The sequence below is a fragment of the Seriola dumerili genome, unplaced genomic scaffold, assembly GCF_002260705.1.
Source record: "Seriola dumerili isolate Sdu_G_001 unplaced genomic scaffold, Sdu_1.0 BDQW01000052.1, whole genome shotgun sequence".
Lineage (NCBI taxonomy): Eukaryota > Metazoa > Chordata > Actinopteri > Carangiformes > Carangidae > Seriola > Seriola dumerili.
This window is the reverse complement of record NW_019174307.1, coordinates 4,082,012-4,095,905: the sequence shown is the minus strand read 5'-3', so window position 1 is coordinate 4,095,905 and position 13,894 is coordinate 4,082,012. Positions and strand designations below refer to the sequence as shown.

General features: G+C 39.2%; 2 protein-coding genes across 2 annotated transcripts; one reads left to right on the top strand and one right to left on the bottom strand.

Annotated features, from left to right (window-relative positions):
* Positions 1–3,685: 3,685 nt before the first annotated feature.
* Positions 3,686–9,249, bottom strand: LOC111218526 (putative methyltransferase DDB_G0268948). Its single transcript, XM_022740864.1, has 6 exons — positions 9,033–9,249; positions 8,711–8,871; positions 7,615–7,831; positions 6,247–6,350; positions 5,734–5,871; positions 3,686–5,458 (listed from the first exon to the last, which is right to left on the bottom strand). Exons 1-6 carry the CDS (start codon positions 9,141–9,143, stop codon positions 5,362–5,364), a joined length of 828 nt encoding a protein of 275 aa, XP_022596585.1. The 5' UTR covers positions 9,144–9,249; the 3' UTR covers positions 3,686–5,361.
* A 400-nt stretch (positions 9,250–9,649) lies between these two features.
* On the top strand, positions 9,650–13,410 carry LOC111218825 (putative methyltransferase DDB_G0268948). Its single transcript, XM_022741300.1, is given in 5 exon segments — positions 9,650–9,679; positions 11,833–11,946; positions 12,107–12,267; positions 13,148–13,252; positions 13,254–13,410. Coding segments are annotated over 5 exon segments (567 nt in total).
* Positions 13,411–13,894: the final 484 nt, after the last annotated feature.

Sequence of the window (13,894 nt, the reverse complement as noted above, 5' to 3'; positions counted from 1 at the left end):
AGAGACTTTCTATTCTTGATCTAGAATTGAGAAATACAAGGTCATTCTTCTCTGACATCATTGCCAAAACCAATACTAATGTACAGGCATTATTTGCTATGGTTGACAGGCTGACAAAGCCTTCTGTGTCAGCAACCTCCCAGCTTTATTCTACTAAGTCATGGAATGAATTTGCCTCATTCTTCTACTGATAAAATTCAGGAAATTAGAAAAGCCGTATCAGATATAAGGTCTGTATTGTCCTTGCATCCAGTTTAAGTAGTATGACCCAGACTGATCCTATCAACCATATGACCTTGGAGGAAATTGTGCAACATCTGAAATCCTCCTCCTGCTGCCTTTATTCTGCCTATCGGCTTTTTCAAAAATGTCTTTAACTGCATGTCATCAGATGTTTGGCAAATACTCAACACTTCTCAGGGTAATTCCCTCAGGCCCTGAAAAGTGCAGTTCTTAAACCTCTCATAGAAAAGAATAATCTAGATGACTCACTAATGAACAATTACAGGCCAATATTAAACCTCCCATTTTTAAATAAAGTCCTTGAAAAAGCAGCTTTTCAACAGCTTAATTCAATAGCAATTAATGCATATGTGCTCATGAGCTGCTTGGACCATGATAATTGCTGCTTGTGGCAAAATTTCTAATGTTGAATTTATTATTCTTTTTCATCTTGTTTTGCTCCTTTTCAAATCCCATTTATTCGTCTTTTTATATTGTCTTTTATATGCCTGTGTGTTTCTTTTATCCCTTTCTGCCAATGTAAAGCATTCTGTATTGTAGGTGAAAGGTGCAATGCAAATAAACTTGCTTTGCCTTGCTTTGAGCTAAATACTATCATCAGCACGCTAACATGTGATGTATATCAGATTGTAATGTTTACCATGTTCACCATGTTAGTTTAGTGAGTTAGCATGGTGATCATCTGCTAATTAGCACCCAATACAAAGTACAGCTGAAGTTGATTGGATTGTCATTAGCTTTGCTGGTATTTGGTCATAACGTAATGGAAAAAATTCAAATTTTTGACCTGATGATGGTTTTAGATTAAAAGTCAAAGGATGACCGAATTCATTGGAGACATGCAAAAAGTTTTATTTTAATGTGGACCAAAGGATTTGGGTCCTTTTCTTTCACAAAGATTTGTAATACCATGGTAATCTTTCACCTCTTCCTAAATGTATTTTCTTAAATAATAGGTGGACTACCAATTACAGTGTAAGTACATTAGAGTCACATCTGGCTGTCAATTCAGATCAGACTGTGACTGCAGCAGCAGTGACAGCAGCCCCAGTGGCTCTAATCTTAATCATGTAGACACAAAGACTTACATCGAGGGCTTTGCTCTCCCTGCTGGACCACATGACCCAGATGTGTGTGTAGTGTCTACTCAATTTAAGAGAAAAAACTTCTCTGCAGAACATGACTAATGCACATGTCATAACAATGCAAATCCTGTTTTGTACTGCACGTTCGCTTTACTGCTGCTTTGCTGTTGCTACAACCATTGAGGGTGTTTAGAAAATCAAGAAGAGCTGAGGTCCATTTGAAATAAACTGAAAAAAAATGAATAACTCATGTGCACAATAAGTCTCTTAGTTTAGCGCTGGAGGTTAACATCTACCAGACACCCATTTGTCTTGTCAGAAAAAGACATAGAGTTACTACTGAGGCATCACAGGACAGCGGTGTGACTCCAAACATCCGTTCTCCATCAAATTCACATTAGATTTAGTGTAAATCTCCAAGATGCTGCTCAGATATCTGTTTACAATAAATGGGCACAGAAGCAAAGTTGGCAGCAATATTTTGTCACGCTGTCCTCAGGCATGTGGGAAGTTGGTGTAATGTGCAATGTTTGCAAGCAGCAGGAGTCACAGGCTCATCAGAAGCTTATATCACCAGGTGACTCATGCATTGACTTATGGGAGGAATGTCTGCTCTTCCTTCCAACTTGTTATGGACTACACTCCAAAAAGAAATAAAACTTTGTGAAAACATATGATCATAAATTTCTAAAATATACAGTCTATGTAATGCAAACATTATATGACATGGATGAAACATTCTTATGGAATATTCTGTTAAAATATGAATTATTTTGAACATGTCTCCAGTAACCAGGACGGGCTTTTAGCTGTAGCGCAGATACTCTGATCGATGTTACACACTCCACTTTCACTGAGGAGATGGAAACATCTGTGCTGCAGACAGGCCAGACATCAGCTCACTGTTTGATAGAAGAACTTACTCGGTTTGAAGTTGGTCCAACTCTTTCTGCACTATTTGAAAAGAATCGAGAGAGCACACTCAAAGTGTCAGGTGCTATCTGAGCTTGGCATCACTGATGTAAAGAGTTTGTCCATTTTCTTCTGTTACAAAGTACACATGCCCCCAGACAAACACTTCACACCTAAATATCCTGTTCTTGCTGCTTCTGTTAAAACAATGTAATCTTCCTTCAGTTGAATGTGGTAGGAGGGTGAAAGATGTTTCTCGTGACTAATACAAATGAGTACGCAAATGAGTCCTACTCATATGAGTATATTCAAATACAGTGCTGTAAATAAGTGTGTTTGATAATCCTTTGTGGTGGATTTGGGTTGTGTGTGATTCCTGAATTATTCATATTTTCCATATTGATTTTCAAAAGAAATGTTTCTGCACGTCTGCGACAGTCTATAAAGATGAAAAGATTAGACACACTGATAGGGAGTATCCTGTTGTGACAAGACATATTTCAAAAACAGATCAATAAAAATAAATCACTAGAAGCTGAGTGTTTACTGAGTTTTGTGAACATTTTTAAGAGGAGAGATCTGGTGTCACAGGATGGAAAGCTAATGTTTTCCATCAATAATCATCAGACAATAGCACCATGTTTGCGGGAGATGTAACCTGAAGATGAAGCTCAAAGCTACAGCTGCAGCAACAGACAGAAAAGAAAGGCTCAGATTTGCATCAGACGGTGCCAATGTTTTTTGTTTTTTTTTTTTCAAGCGAAAACTTGGAGTCAGCCTGTGCATATTCTCATTTGTCCAGGTCATAGTATCCTAAAGGAGCTTGGAGCTGTTGCTTTCAGCTTCCCTTCTCATTCGCAATGAATCATCATTAAACGAAGAGTTCAGGTTGAAGAGGTACAGCCAAAGTTGCTTTGGTTGTATGTTTAGGATGGTTCTCCACAGAACGAACACACAATGCTCCTGTATATCTCTGCATTCACCCTGTTGCATCTGAAATCGTCATTAAATGCCAGAGTGCCAAGTCCATTGACTGGCATTCTTGACTTGCTGTTCAGTCATAAATGGGTTTTTCTTCACCATGCAAATGATTTTCCATTCATCCACAAGACTTGTGCCCCTCTGTCTATGAGATCATTTGACATTTTCTAGTTTTTCTGATCGCAGCTGAGCATAGCCAACTATTGATTTTGGCAAACCCGCTACCTTTGAGATTTTTGAGATTCATTATTATGCACAGTCAATTCTTTACTCCTCATATTTGGAGACAACTCTACCTCAATCGAAATGGTAACTTTCAACTCTGAGCCACAGACAACATAAACATTATGTGGCCAAGTGTCCAATTAATTTTAGTTTGGGCACTATGTGTTAAAACAACTACAACTACAAACTCTGTAGAGAATCATTTGGCCAAACACGGTTTAAATGTGATACAACCGACCTTTTTCATATTTATTGTCACACTGTTCTAACATTTTATGTCATTTCATACATTGTTATTATACAAATATTGAGTATAGGTGCTAAAATGACATAATTATAATAAAGTTATTGATAGAGATGGGTTTCTGAAAAAGGAAAAAAAAAATGGCAGCAAATGAAATGTGAAATAGTCTCACTACAAAGTTGTCAGCAAGCAAGAAATGCTGCGATATGCTTTTAAAACAAAGATTCTGAGGGCTTTAATATGCAGGCATTCAGAGCAATTATAAAGCCTGGGTTTCGTTTACACCTCTTAGTAAAAGAGATGTAATTCAGTTCTTTGCTCTCTCATGTGGTACACATCTATAATAATGTAACCAGGAAAAAAAAGCACATGGTATCTGATATTTTCAGATACTTATTTCATATTTGGGCCAGTGTCATCAGTGGAAATAAATCCGATAGGAGACATGAGTCATCCATTGCAAATTTGCTCTTCGTACAGAGATCATTGGAGGTCATTGAAAGTTATTTGGAGAGTGACTTCATGTTTTCCACTGTATAGTGTCTTCCAGCAAACAGAGAGTGGGGTTAGTGGTACTGGCCCCCCGCCAGGTTACAGAGCTACAGGCAGCTGACTTTTCAGCTTATACCAACCTGAACCTGTGTGTCACTGATGATGGGGATTTGTCTGTGCTCGTGGGTTAGACTTATGTATACTGTACCTCACTCGTACTTCTTCAAAAGAGCACAAAACACTTTTAAAAGTAGCTATAACCAGGAGATAAAGAGTAGATACAGGTGAACACTGTGACCTCTGGTGTAAATGTTGCCTTAGAAGTGCGAAAATGAAAAAGATCAGAGGAATCAGAAGGACAATCCAAAGAAATGAAATCTAAGACTGACTATCAAAGAACTCAGCTTCAAACCCGAAAAGAAAGTCTGGAGATGTCTCAGGATGATGACGAGTCACATTCTCTGCCCGGCTTGTCTTTGGAGCAGGAAGAAGAAAGAGCTGTCTCAGCTCTGACACCAACACAAAGGACTCGTGCTTCCCTTCAAAGACTCTGCAGCATAATTTTAGAAAGTGGGAGTCTTGCATAGAAAAAAAATTATATACAGTATGGCATCATCATCCAGTCTACATATGATGAATATTATATTGCATGTGTCAGTGAATATGATCCCACGCAACATAGATGTCACATAAAGAACATATGCAGACTTTGACTTTTGATCAAATGCTTCCCTCTAGTGGTATTTTATAAAACAATCCTTGCAAATACTGCACTTGTTCACCTTGCCCACAGTGGGTAAGACATTCAGTCATTTGAAAAAAAAAAAAAAAAAAACAATTACACAGAAGATATCATTTACAATGTTCAAGTGTGGTACTACATTCACCTTAGCTTCACACAAAGATATCCTGTGTACTTCAACAAATCACAAATCACAGTCATATAATACAAACATATACTGTGAATCTGCACAGTGTCAGCGCCATGAAAAGAGGATGACTGCGAGATAAAGATATTGGAGAGTGAACCAATACCTTTGCATATCTTTTGTTAAAGAAACAGTTCATCATCCTCCATGTACAACTTTCCAGCACCAAAATGTCGAGCTATTCGTTTTACATAAATGGCATTTGTAGGCAAAACACGGGGTTTCAGGTTCCTGTGGGTGCTGGCAAGAGTCAGGCTTCCTCTGGTTTGCAGGCCAGCAGGTAGAAATACTTCACAGCCACCACCACCTCTGTCTCTGCCGAGGTCACCTTCATTATGGTCATCAACCTGGAGAGACGAGCATGGGAGACAGAGAGTCTGTGACAACATGCTGCCTTGCTGTTACACACTTTACCTCTCCAACATGTCCGTTTTAAGGATTCATTGTTTCATCACGTGTTTGCAGCACATAGGTGAATAGGCTTGCTTTTCATATGTAAATGTGTATTTACTACTCATACAAATGATCAAATTGCTATGCTTATAATCATTTTTACACAACTTTGTTACATGGTGTGATGTGCATATGTGTGTATCCTGTGCTGTACATAAAAGGCATTTACCTTTGACAGGTGTCCTGGGAGAGATCGGTGGCTTTCTGTGGGTCATCTCTCAGCAGAGCCTGATAACTGGAGAAAGACTCCACCAACCCCATGTAGCTGGACAGAGGCATGGGCCTTCTCACCCACACACACTCTTGCCTACATAAAAACACACACATACAAATCAAACACGCTAATGAGTTTTTCCTAAACTGGACAAAAAGAAAAGACAAATACAGTACCAGTCAAAATTTTGGACACACTTAGTGAATTGGAAAGTGTGTCCAAACTTGTGACTTATTTGATATTTCAGTCATTTCTCAAGTCTTTAATCTGCAGAGACTTGTGTCTTTGATTTGACCACATTGTGCACAGACCAAATGGAAAGCACTGGGTTTCCAAGTATGAGAGAAATCTGTGAGTTTATGAGGTATTAATAAAATACCTTAACATAAAAATGCATTTGCATATCACAAATTTAGAAGAAAAAAAAAAAAAAGATAATCTACCAAACAAAAACATGCTGTCACTCACCACTCCTTGTCAGGGTAAGGGAGGGATTCACATGCCTCCCGGTATAACTCAATGGAGCTGGGACCCAGATGAGGACTGCGGTATGGTTGTAAGGCTGCGTAAAACTGATCAAACCATAAGAAGGGGAGTCATTAGATTGTTCTTTCCATCAACTCATTTGTGGCATGATTTATAACATGAACCAGATATGTTTTACTCAGTGATGCATTCGTTTTTATTCAGTTACTTTTAAAGACGTTTTAACATGTAGCTGTGTGTTGGTACGGTGTATTCAGAGATGTAGTCTTTAACACTTTAATGGTACATTTTTACTCACAAAATCTGGCTGAAAAATATATGCAACCTACAGTGAGTGAACTGTACTATGCACTCAGTTAAGGTATGTCCATCCAGCATCCACTAGATGGTGGTGATGTTCATTTTGATTCAAGGTCATGACTCATTCTAGACAGGGAATCCACTACGGTCCATGTGAGGATGATGATGATGATGATGATGATGATGATGATGATGATGATGATGATGATAATGATGGTGATTATGATGATGATGATGATGATGAGTAGGAGGAGGATATATGTCCCCTACGCCTGCAGAACTGAACAGAGAGTCTGCCTTTAAGTGAATGGACCAGATGGATGATGCTGATACTCTTGTACACTCCACCTCAGGCCACGAGGAGAGAGGTGCACGTGGGAATATATCTTCGTCTCAGAAATGCCTGTCTGATTTTGAAGGGAGACTGCTGTCATTTGTAATTCATTTGTAAGTTGATTTTTTTTAAATTTTCTTTGGTTTTCAACTTTTATAACAAATTTACTGTTATTTTCCTCAGTGTGAAAAAGATAAGAACATATTCTTTACCTATTGTTTAGTACCTAATTTACTATGAAAACTGTTCATTATGTATGTTAGTCAGAGAACTCTTTCCCAGAAGACATTTTGACATGCCACAGTGGGAAAAAGTTAAAGTCAATTTGAATGACAGCTGGCATACAGTACTTGCACTTGCAGCCGTCCCTGGCTTCTAGTCTCGTCAGTTAGCTTTTAAAGCTGAATGACAAGATGGGAAATGTACATCTGCTTGGGACAGGACTCTGCTTTGTCCATGACTAGAAATGGTTCCCCTGAAGCGCCCGAGTCAGCAGGACTGATCCCTATGGATAGTGTGTAAACAGTATTGACATTGCAATCTTTTAGGTCACTGTGAGTGCGTCTCTTCATAGACTTGAGTAAGTGTCCTGCATATGCATAGTTTACTTGATCAAAAATGATACAACCTAAAACTGTATTCATCTGCAAATGTGGTTGAGTGTGTTTCAGAGCACATTCCCTGTCACCTCTCTCAGGTGAATATTCGGTGAGTACCTCTTTGCAGACTTGGTTCAGCGTGTGCGAGCAGCAGTCGGGGTGACTGAGCTCCATGTCAATGGTGTAGCTGAGCAGAGCTAAGCAGCCACGGGGCTTCAGGACTCTGTGGGCCTCTCGGAGAAAGCGTGGCCTGTCAAACCAGTGGAATGCCGACATGGCTGTCATCAGGTCCACTGAGCTGTCAGCAAACGGCAGCTCCTCAGCCACACACTGTCTTGAGAAGGAACAAATCAAACTTCTGACTTCTGATCAGGTGAAAAGAAATTTGGACCATCTGACGTTTTACAACTTAAACATAAGCATACAACATGCGTGGTGGTGATGCAGAACTCCTGACAGTTGCACTCTTCAGTTTTAGCGTACCCTCTAGGTCACAGTTCACTGATTTGAACTTTGCCTGTTGCTTGCTGCCTCTATTCCCATCATGCTCTGCACAAAAGATTAACCACTCCACATAGAAAAAGGAATGTCAGGCACCACATAAATTCCCAGCAACAAAAGGTTGTGAGTATTAATATTAAAATGATTAATAACGTGATAAATTGCCATGAATTCTTATAAATAAATTACACACCAAAAATTACTGAGTCACAATTCACCAGATTTGGGTCAATGTAGAACCAATGCTGGGTAGAGACAACCCATTGAGACTGGGTAAAGTTAATGCAGTTTTGTGTCTGAGTTGTATTATATGCACAGACACATGCCTGCTATATTATATGTTATAATTCTGTAATTATTTGTATTTTACATATGATATAGCAAAATAATAAGCATCAAACTATCCTGTTGACTGTGTTTGTTCAGTAATGTGGGCCTCACAATACGACCAACTCTCACCAGACAAGGGTCACATTGTTCCCACTTTGGCCAAGATTCAACAAAGTAGCTTACCAGATTCTCAGAGCTGGGATTGTACTTATAATATTTGGGGGTTTTTTTATGAAAAAATAAATTAATAAAAAAAAATGTGCTTTCAATTTTTGCACAAGAAAGTAGCTTTCAGAAAGAATCCAATATGCCATTCATATTTTATGTTTGTGTCTTTTGTAAAATCTTCAGAATTAAAAAACAAAACATAATCCATACTTACTTATATGTGATGTTTGGCTCTTTAACATGCTGCAACGCCACTTCCAGCTGGGCAGGACTCACGTCTGTCCCCACCACAGAGGCAAAGTGTTTGGCCAGCAGCAAAGTGCCCTGTCCTGAGCCACAACCCACATCCACCGCCAGCTCAAAGGGACGACCTTTCTGAAAAAACATTTCAAATATTATGTTTGACAATCCTGTAAAATTATCACATCATCCAATGACAATGAGACCCAAAAGTGAATTTCAACATCTGGTAATAAATCCTTTTTTTTTTCAGTTAATAACACAGAGGTCACCATCCTTTCTCTCCCTGCACTTACCTGTTTTTCCAGGAAGTCCAGCACCTGTTGTATCAGATGATCTGATGGAGAGATCCTGTACTTCCAGTAGGAAGCAGCGTGCTCCTTGCCTTCAAACAGACGGTAAGCCATTGCTAGCTAATGCCTCTCCAAACAGATCTATCAGAAGTTTCATAAAGAGATTACAGAAATCTATCCTCTTACGTGTTCTACTAGATAAGAGGAACAAACATCCACATTGAAAGGACTGTGTATTCTCTCTGTCAGCAGTAAGATAAACACACATACACACACACACACACACACACACACACACACACACACACACAAAAGAGGGGAACAGTGGGGTGCCTGGGAACTGGGAGGTCCCATTACTTCCACTGGTACGTGGTGTGTTTGACAATAAGGGTGTTTAAAGGGACAGCTCCAGAACTAATTTCTTACATGATGTGTCATGTCTGTTTTTACCTTTTCCTTTTTCTATTCTCTGTGCAACCTTCTTTTATGTACAATATTGCTAAGGAACTCAATGTAATCCAAAATAATTATAATAAATGGAAATCCAGGTCAAGCTCAAAGGTCCGTGAGCACGGGTCAGCTTATGGGTCAGGTGATGGTATGTGTTTCTGTCAGAACCAATGAAACCCCCTGGGGATGATGTGGGTGAGGTAACAGTGGTACGTGTACAATTGTAGTATTGTTAAAACATCATGTGTTTAACGCTCCTGTGTCTGAATCTGTCGGCTGGTTTTCTCATATTTCATAATATCGTGGTACTCTTTAACTAAGGGCTGTTTGTTATTCATTGTCACTGTTACTGTAGAAATGTGACACGTCATGAGAAACCTCTATGTGTGCTGCTCAGCAGAACTGAATTCAGTCTGTTCCCTGGTGTAAAAGGCAGTAGACACAAAGATATATCAACACTGGCTTCACTGGTCAGCTGTATGAATATAAGCTGTCACACGCTCTGATCCCAAATCTTCACACTGAAGGATTAGTCAGTTCTTATCACTTTAAAAAAGCTTTCCAAACACATTCTTGATCAAAATCAAATCAAGCCCAAACCACTTTGGATTATAACTATCAATACATCACATATGCAAATTTTTCCCTATTGCAAGTTAACCTACTTAAAGCGTGACTGTGTAACTTTTGCTAAACAGTGGAAACAAGTGGTAGTTGCAGGATAACGGCGCAGGATTGTTTTGTGTCAGTTACTTTAAAAGACATCATCAGGAGGTGACCTGAATGTGAGTGCAACGGCAAAAAGGAAACAACACAAATCTCCTGATGCTGTGTTAGATACTCCCTTTACTTTTGTGATTAAAAAAAACATTGAACTGTTTGCCTGTAACATGCTAAAATGTAGTTTAACAGTACAGGACAAGTAGGAAAGAGATCACTGTCACTTACAGAGCAATATCTATCTAAAGATTGTCAACAGCAACTAGCAAGAGCTGATTTTATCGCACAACATTCTGTTATTACTAATTCATTTAAGTGCAGGAAAAGGAAAATCCTATCTCTTCTTTCTATCTGATAACAGTGATCTCTTTTCCTACTTGTCCTGTACTGTTAAACTACATTTTAGCATGTTACAGGCAAACAGTTCAATGTTTTTTTTAATCACAAAAGTAAAGGGAGTATCTAACACAGCATCAGGAGATTTGTGTTTGTTTCCTTTTTTGCCGTTGACACTCACATTCAGGTCACCTCCTGATGATGTCTTTTAAAGTAACTGACACAAAACAATCCTGCGCCGTTATCCTGCAACTACCACTTGTTTCCACTGTTTAGCAAAAGTTACACAGTCACGCTTTAAGTAGGTTAACTTGCAATAGGGAAAAATTTGCATATGTGATGTATTGATAGTTATAATCCAAAGTGGTTTGGGCTTGATTTGATTTTGATCAAGAATGTGTTTGGAAAGCTTTTTTAAAGTGATAAGAACTGACTAATCCTTCAGTGTGAAGATTTGGGATCAGAGCGTGTGACAGCTTATATTCATACAGCTGACCAGTGAAGCCAGTGTTGATATATCTTTGTGTCTACTGCCTTTTACACCAGGGAACAGACTGAATTCAGTTCTGCTGAGCAGCACACATAGAGGTTTCTCATGACGTGTCACATTTCTACAGTAACAGTGACAATGAATAACAAACAGCCCTTAGTTAAAGAGTACCACGATATTATGAAATATGAGAAAACCAGCGACAGATTCAGACACAGGAGCGTTAAACACATGATGTTTTAACAATACTACAATTGTACACGTACCACTGTTACCTCACCCACATCATCCCCAGGGGTTTCATTGGTTCTGACAGAAACACATACCATCACCTGACCCATAAGCTGACCCGTGCTCACGGACCTTTGAGCTTGACCTGGATTTCCATTTATTATAATTATTTTGGATTACATTGAGTTCCTTAGCAATATTGTACATAAAAAGGTTGCACAGAGAATAGAAAAAGGAAAAGGTAAAAACAGACATGACACATCATGTAAGAAATTAGTTCTGGAGCTGTCCCTTTAAACACCCTTATTGTCAAACACACCACGTACCAGTGGAAGTAATGGGACCTCCAGTTCCCAGGCACCCACTGTTCCCCTCTTTTGTGGTTGTGTGTGTGTGTGTGTGTGTGTGTGTGTGTGTGTGTGTATGTGTGTTTATCTTACTGCTGACAGAGAGAATACACAGTCCTTTCAATGTGGATGTTTGTTCCTCTTATCTAGTAGAACAACGTAAGAGGATAGATTTCTGTAATCTCTTTATGAAACTTCTGATAGATCTGTTTGGAGAGGCATTAGCTAGCAATGGCTTAACCGTCTGTTTGAAGGCAAGGAGCACGCTGCTTCCTACTGGAAGTACAGGATCTCTCCATCAGATCATCTGATACAACAGGTGCTGGACTTCCTGGAAAAACAGGTAAGTGCAGGGAGAGAAAGATGGTGACCTCTGTGTTATTAACTGAAAAAAAAAAGGATTTATTACCAGATGTTGAAATTCACTTTTGGGTCTCATTGTCATTGGATGATGTGATAATTTTACAGGATTGTCAAACATAATATTTGAAATGTTTTTTCAGAAAGGTCGTCCCTTTGAGCTGGCGGTGGATGTGGGTTGTGGCTCAGGACAGGGCACTTTGCTGCTGGCCAAACACTTTGCCTCTGTGGTGGGGACAGACGTGAGTCCTGCCCAGCTGGAAGTGGCGTTGCAGCATGTTAAAGAGCCAAACATCACATATAAGTAAGTATGGATTATGTTTTGTTTTTTAATTCTGAAGATTTTACAAAAGACACAAACATAAAATATGAATGGCATATTGGATTCTTTCTGAAAGCTACTTTCTTGTGCAAAAATTGAAAGCACATTTTTTTTTATTAATTTATTTTTTCATAAAAAACCCCCAAATATTATAAGTAAAATCCCAGTCTGAGAATCTGGTAAGCTACTTTGTTGAATCTTGGCCAAAGTGGGAACAATGTGACCCTTGTCTGGTGAGAGTTGGTCGTATTGTGAGGCCCACATTACTGAACAAACACAGTCAACAGGATAGTTTGATTGATTTATTATTTTGCTATATCATATGTAAAATACAAATAATTACATGAATTATAACATATAATATAGCAGGCATGTGTCTGTGCATATAATACAACTCAGACACAAAACTGCATTAACTTTACCCAGTCTCAATGGGTTGTCTCTACCCAGCATTGGTTCTTACATTGACCCAAATCTGGTGAATTGTGACTCAGTAATTTTTGGTGTGTAATTTATTTATAAGAATTCATGGCAATTATCACGTTATTAATCATTTTAATATTAATACTCACAACCTTTTGTTGCTGGGAATTTATGTGGTGCCTGACATTCCTTTTTCTATGTGGAAGTGGTTAATCTTTTGTGCAGAGCATGATGGCAATAGAGGCAGCAAGCAACAGGCAAAGTTCAAATCAGTGAACTGGTGACTAGAGGTACGCTAAAACTGAAGAGTGCAACTGTCAGGAGTTCTGCATCACCACCACGCATGTTGTATGCTTATGTTTAAGTTGTAAAACGTCAGATGGTCCAAATTTCTTTTCACCTGATCAGAAGTCAGAAGTTTGATTTGTTCCTTCTCAAGACAGTGTGGTGGCTGAGGAGCTGCGTTTGCTGACAGCTCAGTGGACCTGATGACAGCCATGTCGGCATTCCACTGGTTTGACAGGCCACGCTTTCTCCGAGAGGCCACAGAGTCCTGAAGCCCGTGGCTGCTTAGCTCTGCTCAGCTACACCATTGACATGGAGCTCAGTCCACCCGACTGCTGCTCGCACACGCTGAACCAGTCGTCAAAGAGGTACTCACCGAATATTCACCTGAGAGAGGTGACAGGGAATGTGCTCTGAAACACACTCAACCACATTTGCAGATGAATACAGTTTTAGGTTGTATCATTTTTGATCAAGTAAACTATGCATATGCAGGACACTTACTCAAGTCTATGAAGAGACGCACTCACAGTGACCTAAAAGATTGCAATGTCAATACTGTTTACACACTATCCATAGGGATCAGTCCTGCTGACTCGGGCGCTTCAGGGGAACCATTTCTAGTCATGGACAAAGCAGAGTCCTGTCCCAAGCAGATGTACATTTCCCATCTTGTCATTCAGCTTTAAAAGCTAACTGACGAGACTAGAAGCCAGGGACGGCTGCAAAGTGCAAGTACTGTATGCCAGCTGTCATTCAAATTGACTTTAACTTTTTCCAACTGTGGCATGTCAAAATGTCTTCTGGGAAAGAGTTCTCTGACTAACATACATAATGAACAGTTTTCATAGTAAATTAGGTACTAAACAATAGGTACAGAATATGTTTCTTACTTTTTTCA

Excerpts from the sequence above, each read along its gene's own strand:
- LOC111218526 (XM_022740864.1), bottom strand. The coding sequence starts at position 9,143 with ATGGCTTACCGTCTGTTTGAAGGCAAGGAGCACGCTGCTTCCTACTGG. Across the intron at positions 8,872-9,032 it reads TGGACTTCCTGGAAAAACAG|AAAGGTCGTCCCTTTGAGCT; the intron begins GTAAGTGCAGGG and ends ATGTTTTTTCAG. Across the intron at positions 5,872-6,246 it reads CCTTACCCTGACAAGGAGTG|GCAAGAGTGTGTGTGGGTGA; the intron begins GTGAGTGACAGC and ends GTTTTTATGTAG.